At 44.6% G+C, this 19,846-nt stretch overlaps 1 protein-coding gene across 1 annotated transcript; it reads left to right on the top strand.

The window, feature by feature from the left end:
• The first annotated feature begins 167 nt into the window (after nucleotides 1-167).
• eif4g1a (eukaryotic translation initiation factor 4 gamma, 1a) lies at nucleotides 168-17,836 on the top strand. The gene is given in 30 exon segments (XM_080439539.1): nucleotides 168-257; nucleotides 462-548; nucleotides 1,886-2,065; nucleotides 2,774-2,876; nucleotides 4,021-4,172; nucleotides 4,394-4,486; nucleotides 5,006-5,081; nucleotides 5,176-5,213; nucleotides 5,215-6,145; nucleotides 6,240-6,328; nucleotides 6,473-6,662; nucleotides 6,816-6,946; nucleotides 7,520-7,697; nucleotides 7,980-8,368; nucleotides 8,728-8,874; nucleotides 9,685-9,918; nucleotides 10,159-10,263; nucleotides 10,435-10,761; nucleotides 11,230-11,350; nucleotides 12,052-12,166; nucleotides 12,324-12,571; nucleotides 12,778-12,899; nucleotides 13,041-13,213; nucleotides 13,390-13,515; nucleotides 13,608-13,689; nucleotides 14,672-14,770; nucleotides 14,915-15,058; nucleotides 15,420-15,501; nucleotides 15,672-15,812; nucleotides 16,222-17,836. Coding segments are annotated over 30 exon segments (5,160 nt in total). The 5' UTR covers nucleotides 168-182; the 3' UTR covers nucleotides 16,404-17,836.
• The last annotated feature ends 2,010 nt before the right edge of the window (nucleotides 17,837-19,846 follow it).

Here is a 19,846-nt window from a genome sequence, read left to right on the forward strand (position 1 = left end):
TTTGACTATTTATGAACATGTGTCATGGACATGTTTTATCCAAGCCAGAAGTAAGTCAGATTTATAGTGTCGCTTAGTATAGTTATTAGTAGTTACATCAGCTTATTTTTTTCCCCCCTCTTACCCATAGGTAGGCTGGCAAGTCAGCGCCACCCTAATGCAGAACCACAGAAGCACGTGAAATGAACAAACCACCACAGCCTATAACGGGACCCTCATCTGTCCCACACCCTTCCCCCTCCCCTGGATTGACACAGGTGAGAGCCAGTTGTCCCATTCTCACACTCAACATTTTCCAAAAATGTTCAAAAAAAGCAGATGTATAAGCGTGTATAGCTGCTATTTTTGATACTTTCCCGGTTTAATGGGTTATATGCAATGATATAGCTTTCTTTGGCAGTTTTGACACTTGCAGGAGGTTTGTTAACATTTTAGTTTATTCTTCTTCTTTTTTTGCTCAGACTGCCTATCCCCCTGGACAGCCCACTTCGCTTGTATTTGCAACCCCAGGACCTCCACAAATGAATTCTGCACCTCAGCCGAGACAGGTATCGCTATGTGCATGTTTAGATGTCCTTCTCCTAATGCTCACTGGTGTCTTAAAGCATTTGATAGGTTTTGTTTAGGGTGTCACTCTCTCATTCCTTCATTTTCACATTGGTGTTCTGACAAGGCTGTCTATGCTTAAAGGCTTTGGTTAAAGTGTGTCTCCGTGTCTATTTGCACTCTCTCTTTCTCTGGCTGTCGCTCTTGTCTTCCTGCCTTTCTTTCGCTGTCCTACCAGTTTGCGGCAGGGCCCCGTGCTTTACACCAACAGGTACTAACACTAATCACTTCTCCTCGATATTGTCCTCCTTCTTCCCAGTGTGATGCATGCATTTTTAGTGTTAATCATTAGTGGAGGATTAGGTCCTGTGTTTAGTAAGAGTAAAATATTCCTGTTGCACTTGACATATAAAACCAAACCGATGTAATAGAGATGCCTATTTCTTTGTGGGATGCATGGTCTTCTCGTTTCACTTCTCACCTCATTGAAACTTCTCGCAAGCCCATTTAGTAATAATCAGGCTCTGCTGATGAAGGCTGGAGTGAGACCAGCAGACAGGCAACCTTGGATGACTTTATTTACACTATAGATGCCCTCTGTGTATTTCTGTGATAGAGTTGCATGTGTTGTAGATGTAGTTTGAGCTTATCACTCTTGATGCCTGAGTGATGAGCCGCTGCTGCTTATACTTGCTTATCCGTACGCGCTGTCACCTCTGCCTTCCACGTTCTCTTTCGTCCTCATTTTCACCCGTATCTCACTCCCCTCTCTCTTGCTTTCTGCACGTGAAGGGTGGATACCGAGCACTACAGGTAACGGCATTTTTCTTCTTCCTAATCTTCTCCTCCTCCTTCTCCCGTCTCTGGTAAACCTCAGTGGTGCTGGCCGAAATGAAATTCTATACAATTTAGACGCTGTGTAACCCAAGAAGTGAACTTGCACGACACATTGACAGTTGCTCTCGGTTGACTAAGCACTCACACACAGGCACACGCACCCGCTCACACACGCACCCGCTCACACACGCACCCATGCATCCGAGATGTAGCTTAGTAGGACCCTGTGTACTCTGATATGTTCGCACGGCACTTAAACGCTATTTTGATGTACGTCAGAGTCACGTGAAAATAGCAGATCTACAAGCTCACAAGTCGCATCGTGACGCGTTGTCAGATTGTAGATCTGCCATTTTCACTATTCAAAGAATTCTTTACATTTTGGATCATTTTTTAAAACCTTAGTCATGACCAAAACATGCCCCAAATAGCCAGGTTGAAAGTGGTGCCTGACTACTATATTCTCTGTACCCCCCTCTGTGCACCCTCTTCTATCCTCTAGCCTTACTATCAGAACAGGCCGACAATGCCCACCAGTGCTCCCAGGGTCCAGACAAGCAGTGGCCCGCGGCCTGTGGGACCCACTCACGTGTACCAGCCTGGCTCCCAAATGATGATGATTCCCCAGCAACAGCTCTCCTTTGCTGGGTCCCCTCAGGGCTACTTCATCCCTCCTGGACAGGTTGGTTTCATGTTCAAAAGGGAAGGTTATCGGCACCCTGAAAGTTGAGCCTAAGTGTCAACACTTTTTTTCGGTCTGAGATGTCATTTTTGTCGGGCGACAGGTCTCACAACACATTTTCACAGAGGCATAAATTGGGCTTTAAGCTTTATATAATCACACTTCAGTCACAGACTTTCCTCAGTCGTGATGCCTGATGAAGGTCTATGTGTCCGAAATGTTTGATATTCAACTATTGGGAGTGTAATTTTCAGTGTGTGGATATCCTTCCTTTTTGCATTTTCTTTTCCCACCAGAACTTGATAGGGTTGGATGTCCACACCATTAAACTTTTTTCTTCATGGTTGCACCTCATTCATTGAAAAAAACTATTTTGTACTTTTAGTAGGGGTGTAACAATATAAGTAGGCCTATTCGTATTGAACCGTTCGGTACAAGGCTTTCAGTTCGGCTACGAACTGAACAATACACGCAAAAAAAAAAGTAAAATAAAAATATCATACTTATGTTCCAAAATATACTGAACCACTTGTTCGAATCGTAAACTGTTACACCCATAACTGTTACACAAGTATCCAGTCACATATTACTGAACATTGTGCTACTGACAATCTGGAAACGATGAACTGGAGACGCATTAAAATATATGAACTTCATCATGACCCATCCTTGGCAAACAGCGTTTTGTACCCATTTCTCTTTCTGCAGTATCGAGCTCCATATACTATGGCTCCTACTCAGCAGTATCCTGTGACCACTGGCACGGCAGGCTTCTATCCTGGCACCAGCCCTGCTGAATACCAAGCTTATGGTAAGTGGCTATGCGTTGGACTCATGCCTGCCAAGCACAACCATAACCACAGTGATCATGCAACAAACATGATTATTTTGATTCAAAAACCAAAGACCCTATTGCACTCTAGATTTAACTGCAACTTAGCATTTCTGGTTTGGATCTATGTCTATTAGTGAAAAACCTTCTGGTATGGTAGTGTTGGATGGTTTTGCCTGGCAGGTTGGCATTGTGTATTGTCTCTCTGGAACAGCAGCACGCCACTCTGTGGTGAGCACTCAATTGTATGGAGGTCTGGCTTGATTTTGCTTCTCAGTCTGTGTTCTTTCTATCTGCAGTCTTCACCTGACACAGCCTTAACACCCTGCTTTCTCTGGTTCCTCTCATTTACTCATTCTGCATCTGTCTCTTCCTGCCCTCCTTTCCTCTCTTCTCCCTCTCGCTGCCTTCCTCTCCTTTGCGGCGTCGGTTCAGAGCCCTCTCTTGCTGCGAGGGAGAGGCGGGGTGGTGGGGGGAGAGGGGGCGGGCGAGAGAACGGGCGTCTCTCGCTGCACGGTGCTCCTCTCACCTCCCAGCGCTACCCCGGTGAGTAGTGTGTGCTTGTGTGTTGGTCAGCACGCTTCAGTGGCAAAGACCATATGGCATTCCCTGTGTTCAGTGGTGCTGCTTGTATGCCTGTAGGATTTTAGTTATAAATGTACCTTTTTACTGGCTAAGTTTGTATTTGTCAGTGCATGCTTTGTGAAGGGCTTAGATTGGCGCTCGGTGTGGCCTCTCCTTTTTAGTGTCTGTGTCCTCTTTTACATCCTGTCAGGAATTCGCAGTTGTATGATGACTATATTGTGTTTTGTCAAATCAGCAGCCCCTCTGAAAATGTCATCACAGGCTCCTTTGATCTCCTCAACAAGCATGGCCACTGATTACACTTTCAGATTAGAACAAAACCCCACAGATTGCTTTGCAACCCCCCTCCAAAATAAAAAGAAGAAAAAATAAAAAGGAGACGCACAGCAACTTTTGCTGTTGTAATTACAGCAGAACTGCAAAATCCTGAAGGGAAGTCTGTTTGTGTGACACTGCATATTCCTCCTGGATGTTATAGCTAAAATTCTTTCTTCCATTTCTCTCTCGCCCCCTCTTCTTTCCTCATCTCACCCTACAGCCGGTGCATACTATCCAGCCCAGACCCAGTACTCACCCTCTGTCCAGCCCGCGCCCGTCATGATCAACCCCGTCCAGCAACAGCAACAAGCTCCGCCCCCTCAGCAGCCACCAGCCCAGCCACAAGGCCCGCCCAAGAGGGAGCGCAAGCCGGTAGTGTATCCCAACAAAAGGGCAGCGGATGAGTTGACTAGAGGGGACCTTTATTGTCCATTCAATGTGGAACTTTCCCTTTTGCCTCAAAATGACAATAGTGTTCATTATGATGGTTCGCTGCTATAGATCAGTGGGGAGAGGATCGTTTGCATAGGATTGGGATGTGGGATCAGTGTGTAGTGGAGACTTAACCAGTACTTGCCCTTTTCTCTTGATAGATCAGAATACGAGACCCCAACCAGGGTGGACGTGATATCACAGAGGAGATCATGTCAGGTGGAAGGTCCACCACCACTCCAACTCCCCCACAGGTAAGACTTTGCAGCACATGCACCTTTATAGTCTTCTGCTTTTGATGTCCAACGTTTGAACCAAGAAGTGCAGTCCCTTCAGCACTACTGGACCACAATATCCTATCAAGTTTAACTTAAAAAATACTGCCCTGTTGTTGTATTCACTATTGCAATTCCATTACCAATCCTAGGCATTTTGTTTGTTCTGGCTTACATGACACAGCAAATATGTTTATCATAAGTATACAGTACACATTTTATCAGAATTTAAGTTTACTCTAGAATTAAGCCATTTCTCACTCTTAAGTTGGATTAGTTGAATATTAGATTTGTTTGCTATAAGGTACGTTGGTCTGTCTATTTATTTAGGGTTCCTGGTGGCTCAGCCAGTTACTGTGCAATACTGTTAATAAGTATTTGTCTGAGAATACAGTAATTTCTATCATAACAATAACCTACTAAATAATTGGAAGAACCTTTAAATTTTAATCCAACACTACCAATATTTGTCTTTATATTTAAATTCTTTGTTCATAGGTTTCCTCATCAGAGGGAAGCCCTGTCCAGACCAACGGTGAAGTTACACAGCCCGTCACAGCGGTGACGAGAACAGGTGGGCCCTTTGGTCTCTATAAAAAACATCTGTAAAATGATGCGTTTGTTACCACCTGCCCTCATTCTGTTCTTCAATGTGTTTGAATGACCAGATGAAAACATGGAACCTGCTGCTATAGCTGAAACCCCGCCCCCCCCCTGCCATGGCTGACCAAGAGCCCGCCGTCGAGGTCAAAGCAGAAACGGACACCCAGATGGCCCCGCCCGCTGAGCTGGTCACTCCGTCAGTGACAGATGCGCCAGCAACAGAGGCGCCAGCAACAGAGGCGCCAGCAACAGAGGCGCCAGCAACGGAGGCGCCAACCCCGCCAGAAGAAGAGGACAAGCAGTCTGCTCGGTCTCCCTCACCTCCAGCACTGTCTTGTCCTCTTCCTCCGTCAGAGCCAGAAGCTGTCGTTGGTGACACCGTGGATGCTCCCGTCAGGCCAGCCGTGACGCCTGCAGCTAAAGAGGGCCCCACGAAAAAGGAAGAACCGCAGGTTGCTCCGGCAGCAGCTGAGAAGGTAGTGGTACCAGAGAAGGAAGAGGAGAATACAGAGGAGGCGAAGAAGAAATCCGAAAAGGAGGCGCCTGCAGCTGTTGTCAAAACAGAGGCAGAGCCTGCAGCCCCTCACACGGCCGCCGCCCCGATTAAGACTGCAACCAGCGAAGCTGCTCCTCCACCTACAAAGACAATGAGTGAGACCTCCTCTGAGTCTGAGTGTGCCATACAGCCACCAGTCTCCACACAGGAAACCGCTGCGCCACTGGCCCAGACTTCTGTCCCCGCCGTTGAACCCGAATCTGAACCCAAACCCGCACCTGAACTGGCGCACAAAGAGGAGCCTCCTCTCTCTAACGGCCTTCCTCAGGACATGGATGAGGACCTGTCCGAGGCTTTGGCAGATTCTTCAGACACTACACCTCTCACCAAGTCAGACGCATCTCCACCTCAGGAACCCACACCTGTTGCTGCCGTGGCAGCGCCAGCCCAGGAGAAGACGGAGGAAGAGGGTAAGGAGATGGTTGAGGAAGTCGCCCCTACCTCTGCCAGCTGCCCTGCAGAGGAAACTACTATGCAAGGTAAAGCACAAAGCAGTCAAATTTCACATTTTAACATTTGAAGTTATCACCACTTGGATTTTTAACATAAACACCCTCTCCATCTCTTCACAAGCTGCTGTGTCTGTGCCAAAGAAGAAGAGGAACATGAAGGAACTGAACAAGAAGGAGGCCATCGGAGACCTCCTGGATGCCTTCAAAGAGGTGCGTTGATGTCCGCGTAACATGGCGTGTATACAAAGATGACTGAAGGACAGTATATTGCAACACGATCTCAGACTTAAAATTATATCATAAAATGACTTCATAATGAAATGAATGGTCAACTTGTGGTTTTGTTCCATCCAGGAGCAGCAGGAGGTGAAGCACACCCCTGAGCCCTCATCCACTCAGGCCGAACCTGTCCCCGCCGCTCTGGCCAAACCTCTCACTCCTCCTCCAGATGAGGGGACCTGGGAGGAGAAAGAAGACAAGCAGAATGCAGAGACTGACCCACCCACAGCTACCCCCGCTGAGCAGAAGTATCAGTACAAAGGAGGTGTGTACCGGATTTAAATATTTACCCGTTTTTCAAGTCGTGCCATGTAAGTTAAAATTCAGTGGGCATAGCTTTGTCGTTTGTGTTTAAAGATGACAGGATGGACCCTTCCAGTACAGATGTCTCACACTGTGTGTTCTGCTATTCCTTCAGGGTTAGGGCCAATTGACCCAGAGGATAAGAAGCGGTACGACAGGGAGTTCCTGCTAACCTTCCAGTTTAAAGGTGCCAGCATGAACAAACCTGAAGGATTGCCTGTCATCAGTGATGTGGTACTGGACACGGTATGTGGGCCTCTGCACACGGTTACATTTGAAAGTAGTGGGCAGGAAAAAAAATGTAACTGGTTGTTTGAAAGTCTGAAACGAGCTAAAATCTCACTTTTTGTTTTTATTCTTTATTCTTCAATGTTACTCCTGTTTTTTCGTCCGCAATCTCCTATTAACATAGAACAGCATTTGTCCTTTTATTTTATTTTTTATATATAAGATGATGTCTGACAACATATGTGATGTGTAACTGTTTGTCTTGTGTGTTGTTTCATGAAAAATGAATACAATTTAAGTGGAAAGAAAAAAGAAAGTAGTGGGCAGAGTAGGGCCTTTTAATGTTGGTTTGAATGGTGATGTTTACTGATTCCGACTAGGTGTGTATAACAGGCAAATAATACCTAGCTGCCTAGCAAATTCATATTTTTACAGTAAGAGTAAAAGCCTCTTAACCAAACAACTTACTTGGAGCAGACCTAACTGTTGTTGAATAACTGATTGGGAAATGTTGGCTTCATAAAAATAACTTGCTTGCATACTTTGTAGTTTTATGACTTGCATAAAAAACATTCTCTGTATGTCTTGTAGGCCAATAAGACTCCAATGCGTCCTGCTGACCCTGCTCGCATGGCTCACGCTGGCCCTGACTTTACTCCTGCATACTTGGGCAACATGGGAAGACAGTCGCAGGGAGGAGGAGGAGGAGGAGGAGGAGGAGGGGGGGGGAGGAGGAGGGGGAGGAGGAGGAGGAGGACCACGAGGCCCGGTAAGAGTGAATTGCATGTTTGTTCTGGCTACTGAATAATTTGTCCCTTTCAAGATTTTTCTAAAATGTTAAAAAATTGCAGACGTACAAGCTCGCAATGCGGCACGAAGCTTGCTGCGAATGATGACACAGATGGTAGCCACATTAACTTAACCTATTACTTAATCCCTCTATTCTCTCCTTTCCTTCATGCCCCCGAACAACCCCCACCACACACACACACATTTCTCATCTCCACCTCTTCTCCGATCCACTTCCAATTGACATCCGTTCAGCCGATAGGTCAGCGTCGCTCACAGCAGGGCCAAAGGAAAGAGCCAAGGAAGATCATCATCACCAGCATGTCACTCGGCGATGACGTGCAGCTCAACAAGGCCGAGAAGGCCTGGAAGCCGTCGGTGAAGAAGCCGCGGCCGACCCACGCGGAGGACACCGCAAAAGAGGAAGGAAATGACGAAGATTCTAAAACGGCGGAGCTGTTTAAGTGCGTGCGCAGCATCCTCAACAAGCTGACCCCACAGAAGTTCCAGCAGCTGATGAAGCAGGTGACGGAGCTGACCATCGACACGGAGGAGAGGCTCAAGGGGGTCATCGACCTCATCTTTGAGAAGGCCATCTCGGAGCCCAACTTCTCTGTGGCCTACGCCAACATGTGCCGCTGCCTTATGGGGGTGAGTCGTCATCATTTCTACTTTAATATATGTATTATTCTGAAGTCCATTTGCTTCAGTGATGAACAGTGCCTGGGCCACTGATTGCTAATGATGGGATTAAGCAACCTACGAAGCGTCAACCACACATCTCTGATGCCTGATTTATACTTGGTTGCACATCTTGTCGCATGCACTATAAATGGCTGATCTACAAGCTTACAACATGTTACAGTGTGACGGGTGAGCTTGTAGATCTTTAATTTCCAGTGTGCAGCACCCCTGTGCTACAGTATGTCCCCCCCCCCCTTGTCTTTATTAGACAAGGCAACATATTTTCCATTGGGGTGTATCCTAACATGTCTCTCTGATGTCCTCAGCTGAAAGTCCCCACCTCAGACAAGCCAGGAGTCACTGTGAACTTCCGCAAGCTGCTGCTCAACCGCTGCCAGAAGGAGTTTGAGAAGGACCAGGACGATGACGAGATCTTCGAGAAAAAGCAGAAGGAGATAGAGGCTGCCAAACCTGTGAGAAACACTTTAAAGCCATCATTCTATCTCAAGTGGTTTTAATGCAAATTATGATGCATCTCATTTAATCAAAAGGTTATGATTGGATTTGTGGGGTCATAAGATTATTGACCGTTCAACATTAAATTCTCTCCAGTGATGACTCTTCTTTTGAGCCATGTGTCTGGGCCACTAAGGATAACTAATGGGATTGAGCGGCTGAGGAGCAGCTAGCGCTCAGCATTCAGTGAATCCATCATCAGCCCAATTGTTGGAAATGGACCAAATTCACAAATTTTATTGTTGTATTTTATTATTTGTTGATGTCCGGCAGAAACTCCATTTTGACGCTTTTGCATTTTTTCCCCCATAAATCAGGGCCATTGAACACCCTTTACATCTGTGTGTTGGTAAAAAAAAATATTGAACCAATGAAAAGCATTAAAAAGCGCTTCTGACAAAACCAGCTAAATCCATTGGATCCTCAAATTTTTGCTAAACTAGCTAAGTCCACCGGAGTTAGCTGTTTTAGCTGACTCCAGCCCCTTTTGACCTCCAACCTATTGTGAACTTGGAGGTCCATTCAGCTGTTCTTATCAATGATGAACAAAACCTCCTAACTCCAACATTTTGGAGTTGGCTGGTTCCTGCCGGATACCAGAGATATATATGATATTTAAGATTTGCTATTTGGATAGAAATATAACTTTTGGCACCCATCATGATACGCATACATTTTCTCTTGTTTGCAGTAGTGACTGAACTGGGAGAAAAACCCCAGTCCAGACAGAGCCCAGCCTTACTTTTGTTGTTTATAATTGATAAAAGGAGGATCAGCCGCGCCTGCAGTTGGAGCTGACCAGCGCCAGGGACCAGGCCCGCCGGCGCTCGCTGGGCAACATCAAATTCATCGGCGAGCTTTTTAAGCTGAAGATGCTGACAGAGGCCATCATGCACGACTGCGTGGTCAAACTGCTGAAGAATCACGACGAAGAGTCTCTGGAGTGCCTCTGCAGGCTGTTTTCCACCATTGGCAAGGACCTAGACTTTGAGAAAGCCAAGGTAGCAGAGCATATACATGTCCCCACACAAACGCAGACACATACACACAAGGGAATAGGATGCTGGTTATTGAACGTTCCACATTAAACTATCTCTAGTGATGACTCTTCTTTTGAGCAACGTGTCTGGGATTGAGCGGCTAAGGATGATTCTTGAAACAGTCCAGCACTGTAACAGTTTCAACTTTCTTTTCTGCTAAATGGTAGTTTCAGTGTCTCTCTATCTCTCTGTCCCTCGCAGCCTCGAATGGATCAGTACTTCAACCAAATGGACAAGATCATCAAGGAGAGGAAGACCTCGTCCAGAATCCGTTTCATGCTGCAGGACCTCATAGACCTCAGAAGGGTAGGATAGAATTTATAAATTAACAATTAAATTGCTGCCCTGGTTTCAAACTCCTTTTCCTCAACATGTCCTGCTATCCTTCATAACTCATCAACCCCATTCTTCAGCCTCCTCTCCTCGGTTCAAACGTCAAATCATTTAAGAGATTTTCTCCCCCGTGTTTCTCCATAGTGTTCATGGGTACCTCGTAGAGGGGACCAGGGCCCTAAGACCATCGAACAGATCCACAAGGACGCAGAACTAGAGGAACACAGGGAGCAGATCAAGGTCCAGCAGCAGATGTTCAACAAGAAGGACGGAGGAGGAGGAGGAGGCGGCAGGATGGGAGGAGGCATGGGGGGCCGTGGCCGGGACAACCAAGGAGGCGGCCGGGAAGGCAGGGAAGGCCGGGAAGGAGGTGGCCGGGGTAGCCAGCCCCAGGATGAGGGCTGGAATACAGTGCCCATATCCACCAAGAACAGGCCCATTGACCCTTCCCGCCTCAGCAAGATCACAAAGGTATGTGTACAGTACCTTCATTAAGCCCAGGCTGTAGTAGTGTATAACCCATTAAGACCTACGGCCGATTCTGCAAATGTTTTCTAAATCCTAACAATGTTTATGGAAGTTCTTATAAAAAAAAAGAACATTTGTGTGAATGTATATATTTAAAGTTTTGCTAATTTTTTTCACGATAAAAAAAAAAGCAGATCTACAAGTTCATTGTATATCTGCTATTTTTGAATAGCCAAAGATTTTTTAATAAAAAAAAGAACAAGTTCATAGCTCATCGCGCGGCGCGCTTGTATATAAGCTATCTTTGAATAGCCAAAGAAATATAAAATGACACAGATGCTTTCCCCGGTATAAATTGGATCACTGAGTTATGTTTAATTACTTACTACTTACTTAACAATGCACTGTGCTTTTAAATTGCCATTCCTCATCTATTGGCCTAAATGTTTGTACCCTGTGTTTTGTTTCTAGCCTGTTTCTCTGGACACCCAGATACTGGGCCCAGGTGGCAAAGGCATGTGGGGCAGCTGGGGCAAAGGCAGTAGTGGAGGAACAACCGGAGCCAAACCAGTCAGTGGTGGTGGAGAGCCAGGTAAGATATGTGAAGATGTTCATGTATCAAGAACCAAGATGGTTTTACAGTATTTGTCCCTTTACTCATACAGGTACATGCAGCGGAAAATTTTGGTGGCACATGTTCTGCAGAGACTGTTTAGACCTACAGTATATTAATCCCACGAGGGAAAATGCATCCCCATGATAATCTTTGAAGGGTTTTTAATCCAAGTTGTTCATCTACCACTGGGTTGTTGTTTTGTTGGCACTCTGTAATCATAATAAGATTCTTTGTAGTAAGATGTACCCAAGCCACTTGTCCTTTTCACATTGGTCATTTGACCACGGACCGGGCAGGATGCCTGGTGGAACGACCACTGGCATCATTGTATAGCTTCATGGCCAGCTTCAAGGCCAGCTTCAAGGCCTGACACAGTCACAGTGTACTTAGACGCCCTACTGTAATGTCGCTAATACAATATAACTAGAAGATCATTTAAAAAGAATAATAATGCTGGATGAAGTTAATAAATGATAATGATAAGAAAAATATTATAGAGAAGGTATAAATAAAGTTAAAGTACAAGTAGAACAGCAGGTATGATAAAACTCTTAAGGCAGGTATGGCATCATTGGCAGCAGTAGGAAATGTATATTTACATAGACTCAAAGCGAGTCTAGTATTGGTCTCAAAAGATGGTATCAGTTTCTTAGGGTGATTCATGTGCTCTATTCTAGCTGCTGCTGCTGCAGCAGACTCGGGTCGTCCAGCGACCAGCACCGTCAACCGTTTCTCGGCCCTGCAGTCTGGTTCGTCGTCCTCTGCAGAGTCTGACCGCAAAGTCCCACAGAGGTATTCATTGACAACAGCTCTAATCATCAAGTCCTCTCCCGTATCAATCTCTATTTGGTTTTGCTTCTTCTCTTTCACCTTTTTCCCTCACTGCATTTCTTCACCATCTCCAGTATCCACCCGCTTCAGTCTGGACTCTTTGTTTCTTGTCCCTCAGATCCAGCTCCAGCCGTGAGCGTGGTGGAGACCGGAGTGACAGGTTTGACCGCTTCGAGCGCCGCGAAGGGCGCGACGACGGGGCCCGTCCGCCCGTCACCAAGCGCAGCTTCAGTCGAGAGTCTGAGGAGCGTGGCGGCCGCGGGGGAGATGGCCGTAGCTCCACAGAGCCTGTGCGCCGTGTGGCCAGCATGACTGATGACCGGGACCGAGGAAGCCGAGACAGGGCTCACAGCAAGGAGCCTGCAGGTATAGCCAGCACCAGAAACTTTGGGGATTTGGGGCTGGGCGGGCTGCATATTCTGAATGGCTTTGTGGAATGAGAGAGAGGGAGAGGTGTCATGAAGCACAAGCTAAAACAAGTGCTGTAATATAGAACTATGCACATAATGTGACGAAATACCAGAGAGGCATGGGATGAGACTTAAAAGGTTTTTGTCCCCCCCCCCCCACAGTAAAGCGTGAAAACGCCCCCACTCCTCCCCCTGCTCTTTCCAAACCCGCCTTGAGCGAAGATGAGTTGGAGAAGAAGTCCAACGCCATCATAGAGGAGTATCTGCACATTAATGACTTGAAGGTACAAAGCGGGTGACCGTTTGCACTTATTATGAAAAATTACTTTGTCAGGCTGTGTACAAGTACTGTATAGGAGGCGGTGTCTTTTTAAATGACCATCATGATGTCTTATGATTCCCCCTCTCCTCTCTGGGCACTGTAGGAGGCATTGCAGTGTGTGGCGGAGCTCAACTGTGCCTCGCTGCTCTTCGTGTTCGTGCGGACCGGATTGGAGTCGACACTCGAGCGCAGCACCATCGCCAGGGAACACCTGGGCCTGCTGCTGCAGCACCTCGTCAAGGCTGGAACGCTGACCACACAGCAGTACTACAAAGGGTGAGAGAGATGAGGGTCATACACTGCATATTTATTCATGTATTTCACTCTGATCTTTACCACTGGTAAAGATGTTGCCTTCGGGTACTTCCCCAATGTGTTGGGACCTGAAAAGATTAGAAGAAATGACTTGAGGTGATATTGAACCGTCCTTGCTTTGCTTTGCCGGCCTGTAGGCTACAGGAGATACTGGAAGTGGGAGAGGACATGGCCATAGACATCCCCCATTTCTGGCTCTACCTGGCGGAGCTCATCACACCCATGCTTCACGAAGGAGGCATCCCTATGGGACCGCTCTTCAGGTGAGGCTCTGACTGTAGTCCTTATCACCATCACAGAGTAATCATAACGCATAAACTGGTGAGATCTTAATTTGTGTGAATTGTGTATTCAGGGAGATCTCCAAGCCTCTAGTGCCTATGGGTCTGGCTGGTGTGCTTCTCGTCCAGATCCTCACCTTGCTCTGCAAAGGAATGGTACGTGACCATCACCCCAAGACAAAAAAAAGAAAGACATGCCTTCTCTGGTTTAGTTCCTGTATCTGCTTGAAGCAGGTTGGAGTCTTATTATTTCCAATGGAAGAGTGAACCTGAACACAGCTTCTGAACCATTCTTTAGCCCCATGGTCACTGAACTAAATATTGGACCCGATCGTCACAAGCCACTCAATCTTCCCAAGATTTTTAAACTAAAATAGCTTTTTTCGGAGGGACAAATCAGGAGAAAATCTACTTTATTATCGACCTTTCTCTGTCCCAGCAACACACTCGTCTGACTTTCAAGAGATCATTTGTAGGATTTGTGTACCTTTTTGCCTCTAGTGGCTCCAATTGGGATGCCATATCTTTAATAATTGAATATTTGCCATCACTGATGGGTAGTCCTCTACTTTTATAGGGCATACTTCACATTCAGTTATTTATTTAGGTGTTTCTATGAGGGGTGTTTTTGCCTTGTTTTTGTCATACTGTAAAAGTTATTTTTTATGTAGTCTTTCACTGGTATATTTCTCACAATAACCATTCCACATAAATGTTTTTTTGACAACTTATCTAAACACTATTAAACTCTATTTATTCGCGACTGGAAATATACTGGAAAGTTGATCCGTTTCTGACAAATTGTTGTTCCAAAATATCCTTGGGCACTAGGGCCCTGCAGCATTCCTTTTTTGAGAGGTACTTCCATATAGACAGATGTGTAATGTGACAATGAAGCTACCAGAGATGTTGCCCAAAAGACAAATACTATACTATTAATATGTTACACAGTATGACTTTAAGCACTTTATTATCACTGTCCATGTCCACAACATTCTACTTGTATTTGTGTTGATAACATCACTGTCCATCCATGTCCACAAAAATCTACTTGTATTTGTGTTGGTAACATCACTGTCCATGTCCACAAAAATCTACTTGTATTTGTGTTGATAACATTTTGTATTGTTTCCACCAGACCCATAAGAAGGTCGGAGCTATGTGGGCCGAAGATGAGCTGAACTGGAGTGACTTCTTGCCCAAGGATGAGGATGTCAACAAGTTTGTGACAGAACAGGTCTGTACGATCATACAACAGTCCATCTATAATCTAACATTAAAATGGAAAAGCAAACTGCGGATCTTAAATATGAGTTTTTGGTTGAAGAGGAATCTGTTTTGATTGAGGTATCTGTGTGTGTGCCCTGTGCACCATTAACAGAAGGTGGAGTTTACTCTTGGTGAGGAGCCGGCGTCTGAGGAGACCAAGAAGAAGAAGGTACTGAGTGCAGAGGAGCTCGGCAAACATTTTGACCGACTCATCCAGGACAAAGCCAACAACCAGCGGATCCGAGACTGGGTTGAGGTGGGTAATATGTTTGGGATGTGCATGACTGATCTAAATAAATAATATTGTTTTAATAGACCTGCATAAGTAAATATGCAACAACTGGCTGTGTGATCAATAACTCTGCCCATTTAGTGTACAGTAGTATTAGCCTATACAGTATTTTGGTTGTAACTAAACATCAGTCACATATTTTGAAATTTGAAAATGTATATTGGAGAAACAATCTGTGAGCTTTTGGTGTGTCAAGAGGTGAAATTACTATATTATATACTACTATATGAAATTATGCCATTCTGGGCTTAATTATTCCGGCAAGTACTGTCATGAAAAAAACAACAACATTTGAATATTCACCTGTTTTGTTTTGCTCATCCAGGCTAACATGGATGAGCAACAGACTGTTTGGAACCACTTTGTGCGTGCTCTGATGACATCTATATGCCAGTCAGCCATCATATGTAAGTATGCCTAAAACTGGGAATTCACAGTAAAATCCTCAGTGTTAATTTATCAGTTTGTGAACTCTAAATTTGACTGTGTATGGGAGTAGCCATCGAGCCCATGCCGCCTTTTTTTTTTAACAAGTCAATTTATATGAACCAGCATTTCTTTCTCTTCCTCCCTTCAGGCGAGAACCCCTACAAGGTGGATGTAGATCAGATCACCCAGAGAGCCAGTCTCCTGCAGAGGTACCTGAGTGACGAGCACAAGGAGCTGCAAGCCCTCTACGCTCTCCAGGCCCTCATGGTGCACATGGAGCAACCTCCTAGTGAGTATCGCCGTCTCCCCTAATCAGCAATAAGCACTCATTAACATCCCCAGTTTTCATTAAACTCTTAGTGCATCGGTTCTCAACCATTTTAATTTCCAGGACCCTCAGTTTGATATGCATTAGCCCATGGACCCCCTTTGGGACCCTAATCTACTCTCTGTGTTAATTTAACTCTGAGAGCATTCTCTCTGAGTTAGACCTGCAAGGTTCCATTTGGACCCTTAGTGGTCACCGGACCTGACGTTGAGAAAAATTGTGTACAAATGTAACATTTGGTTCCCTTTTTGTGCTCTCGGTTAAACACATGGGATTGCAAATGAACACATGGGATTTTACTGTGTAGCCGGCTAGAGCCAATATGAACGGCGTCCGTCAACCCTCTTCCTGTCTGTCCCTCCCTGTCTAGACCTGCTGCGGATGTTCTTTGACACCCTCTACGACGAGGACGTCATCAAAGAGGAGGCCTTCTACAAGTGGGAGTCCAGCAAGGACCCTGCCGAGCAAACAGGCAAGGGCGTGGCCCTGAAGTCGGTTACCGCCTTCTTCACTTGGCTCCGTGAGGCAGAGGACGAGTCTGACAAGGACTAGAGACTTCCTGAATGCTGGGCCCACCCCTCCTCCCTAAACCCACACCCCTTTGGCTAAGGGATGGGCTTTGCAGCAGGCTGTGGAGAGACATGAACTAATTATATATATATATCTATATATGTATATATATATTGCCTAAGAGGCGGACTGACTCAATCCTCAATGAGGGTAAATGTTTAGTTTTGAGAGAGGGAATCTTGACAAACAATCACTTCTCTATTTCCCTCTCCCTCCCTCCTTCCCCCTCTCTCTCTTTCTCTCTTCCTCATTCTCTCGTCTGCTTGTCAACGACGAGTGTCCTAAAAAAATAAACCTGAGAACTGATCAGCAGGATTGCTTAACTATGCGTGAACTACCCCCCCCCCCCCCACCACCACCTACACCACACCCACCCTTGTCATTGTGTAAGACATTTCTGACTTCTTTGTGGGAAACAATACAAACACGCTGCTCTTTTTATGGTTCTAGATGATTATATTATGCAACATACTATGTGACACGCTAAAGACGTGAAACATCCTAAAGTGTCACGTAGCATGTTCTTCGGGAATGGCTGTCATTGCCATAATGTGCGTGATGTCCAATCGAACACAGAGCTCTAATGTATTTCCCCCTTTCTTATTGGAGTGTGCAGCATGGTTGAAGTGCGTTTCTATTGATCATGGCAGTGGGAGAAACATCGGCAGAGTAAATGTACGTTGCCGATTTACCGTAATCCGATGGGGGAAGGGGGGGTTTAAGCAGAGGTTTTCTTTTTTCTCTCTTCTTCCTTTTTCCATTTCCTGTTTACTACAATGGGACCTGTGAGGACAGAAACATTGAGGACTTGATTGTGACCTTTGATGTTGACTACTAGGGGAGTGGTGTTTATGCTTCCTCAAAGCCATCGTTTCTCCCATCCCCAGTAGTCAACCCTGACCCTGACTCTTCATCCTAACCTCTCCTGTACTTACATGAACTGGGTAGTGGGCTGATGCTGTCCTCTGTGGTCAGGAAACCCCAACCCACCCCATAGAGGACACTTAATAAATGATAACCATTAAAACTTGAAACCTACAGAAATTGACTTGATGAAAGAGAAAAGAAAAACAGCAGAAATGATCCGAAAGCCTTTTCTACTCTAAGTGGAAACACATTTCAGGAGCGTTCTGTAAATATATAATAAAAAAAAAAGTTTTGTCAGTTTTATTTTTCAGAAATAATAAACAAATTGCTGATGTAATGCCATGTATCCTTTTCCAGCAGAGGTGGCAGTTGTCCAGATGCAGAGAGGTGCTCTAGATAATCCATTGATTATTAGTTTTATTGGAATTTTGTAAATATTTTTGCTTTCTTTATTATTTAAGGAATTATTGCTTCTTTTTGCATCGGAAACTGGAAACATGAGGAAACAGAGCATTGCAAATAAAAGACTTATCATGTTGCTGAGCAGAGTTTGGGGAAACTGTGTCCTACTCATTTGACTGTCTTTTTGTTACTGGGTGTGTTTGTGTGCCTCTACAATATAAGCTGGACTTGATCACTCAAATTTTTAAGTGAGCAAATCGGGTTCATGTTGGGCATTTAAAATACAGCATGTAGGGTAGAACTAGTCATTGGCCTGTAGTCGGTAAAATCCTGAGTATCTTTAACAGAAGGGTCAAATGGACTCAGTTTTGCTGACAAACTGATGTGTTCCTCAAGGTCGGAAAACATTGCGGAAAATAACTGTTGGGGTAGACTTGCTTCATCTTGGTGTTTTACAGTGGTGAGCAAAGTATTCAAACTCAGTAGTTGGGTCAAAGTATATAGATAGACTCCTGGTCAAATATTACTGACAACAAGTGAAAGTTGCTGTCAAATGTATACTTGGGTTAAAGTACTGCAGTATTTTTAACAATGCATGTATTCAAAAGTACACATAATTTTCTTTTTGACATTAATGCATTGCTTTATTAAAATGTAGACATTAAAAAGATTTTCAAAAATATATAAATGGTTAAAATATTAGCTATTTTCACTATATGTGAAATGGGGTTTAATTGGTTAATTCATAATGTGCTTTTTCCCTTAGAAATATAGTGGCATCAAAAGTACAATATTTGTCTTTGAAATGTAGAGTCATTATAGGCTATCCAAAAAGTAAAGAACGGATACTAAAATTGCTTCACTTTAGCAGTTGCTCAAGTAAATATACTTTGTTACTGTGTCCACCAGTGTTTTTTTTCTCAGATTAAATTAAATAATTCTTTGCCTGTAGTAAACGTAGGTGGAAAATGTACTTTAGAAGTACAAAGGTATTGGCACTAAATATACTTAAAGTACCAAAAGTAAAAGTACTCATTGTGCTGAATGTCCCATTTCACAAGTTTTAAATTTATAAAAATATTTTGAAAATAGCAGATCTACAAGCACACAATGACATTGTGAGCTTGTAGATCGACTATTTTCAAATAGCCAAAGTTTAAATAGGGCTGAAGTGGTAAGATTTGTAACAATAATCTAAAACTACAAAGTAACTAGTAACTAGAGTTGTCTAATAATTGTAGTGGAGTAAAAGTATAATGTTTGCCTATGTAGTGGAGTAGAAGTAACGGTACTGAACATTGGACCTACTCAAGTAAAGTAAAAAAAATACCTCAAAATTATAATTAAGTACAGTACTTGAGTACATGTACTTTGTTACTTTCCACCACTGCTCTTTGGTATGTGGATCATTCCTGCTGCAGTTGATCTGATCCAACATGGGGAGGGAGGGGGAGATGGAATATGACACCGCCTAGTGTTGATGACGCGTACTGACAGGACGTTTGGACAGCCGTATGTAACCCATATACCGAGCAACACATGCCTAACAGCCAAGACATAATATTGGACCTTGGAATATGCGCACTGGGATTTAGTGCCATTGCATATACTAGCCTACAGCAAGAGGTCATCAACATATCATCTGTTGATAGGATTGGAGACAAGCTCATTATAATGCGCGACTCTTACAGGGCCGCCAGCGTTCGATTTGCAGGTAGGTGCTGCTAAGTGGCAGTTCCTGTAAACAATATTACTGCCAATGTCTGCCATTATATGCATCGCTTGGGTATAGCCTAGGGCAGAAATCGGCAGAAATAGCCTTGGATCAAGACTATCATAGATGTATTTTATCGATTTTGACATTTGCATCATAGATACGAAAGTAAAAGTCAGACTCGAGTCTTGATCTAAGGCTATAGAGCATAAATAGTGCGAAGGACTTTCCATCCTAAGATTTGTTCGATGCAGATTTCAAACAAGTCCGTGTCATTCGTGTGCAGATGTGGGTCCTCAGTTGCTTAGAAACGTGCTGCAGCAAGTCTGTCTCACTCACCCACTTCAGCGATGATGTTATTTTCCCTCATTTCAGTACAGCTGTAGGCCTCCTATCACGTGTGTCACTGCTCATCCTGTCTCAGAGCATCCGTCACATGATG

The sequence above is a fragment of the Gymnoscopelus braueri genome, assembly GCF_963280865.1.
Source record: "Gymnoscopelus braueri genome assembly, chromosome: 10".
Classification (NCBI taxonomy): Eukaryota; Metazoa; Chordata; class Actinopteri; order Myctophiformes; family Myctophidae; genus Gymnoscopelus; species Gymnoscopelus braueri.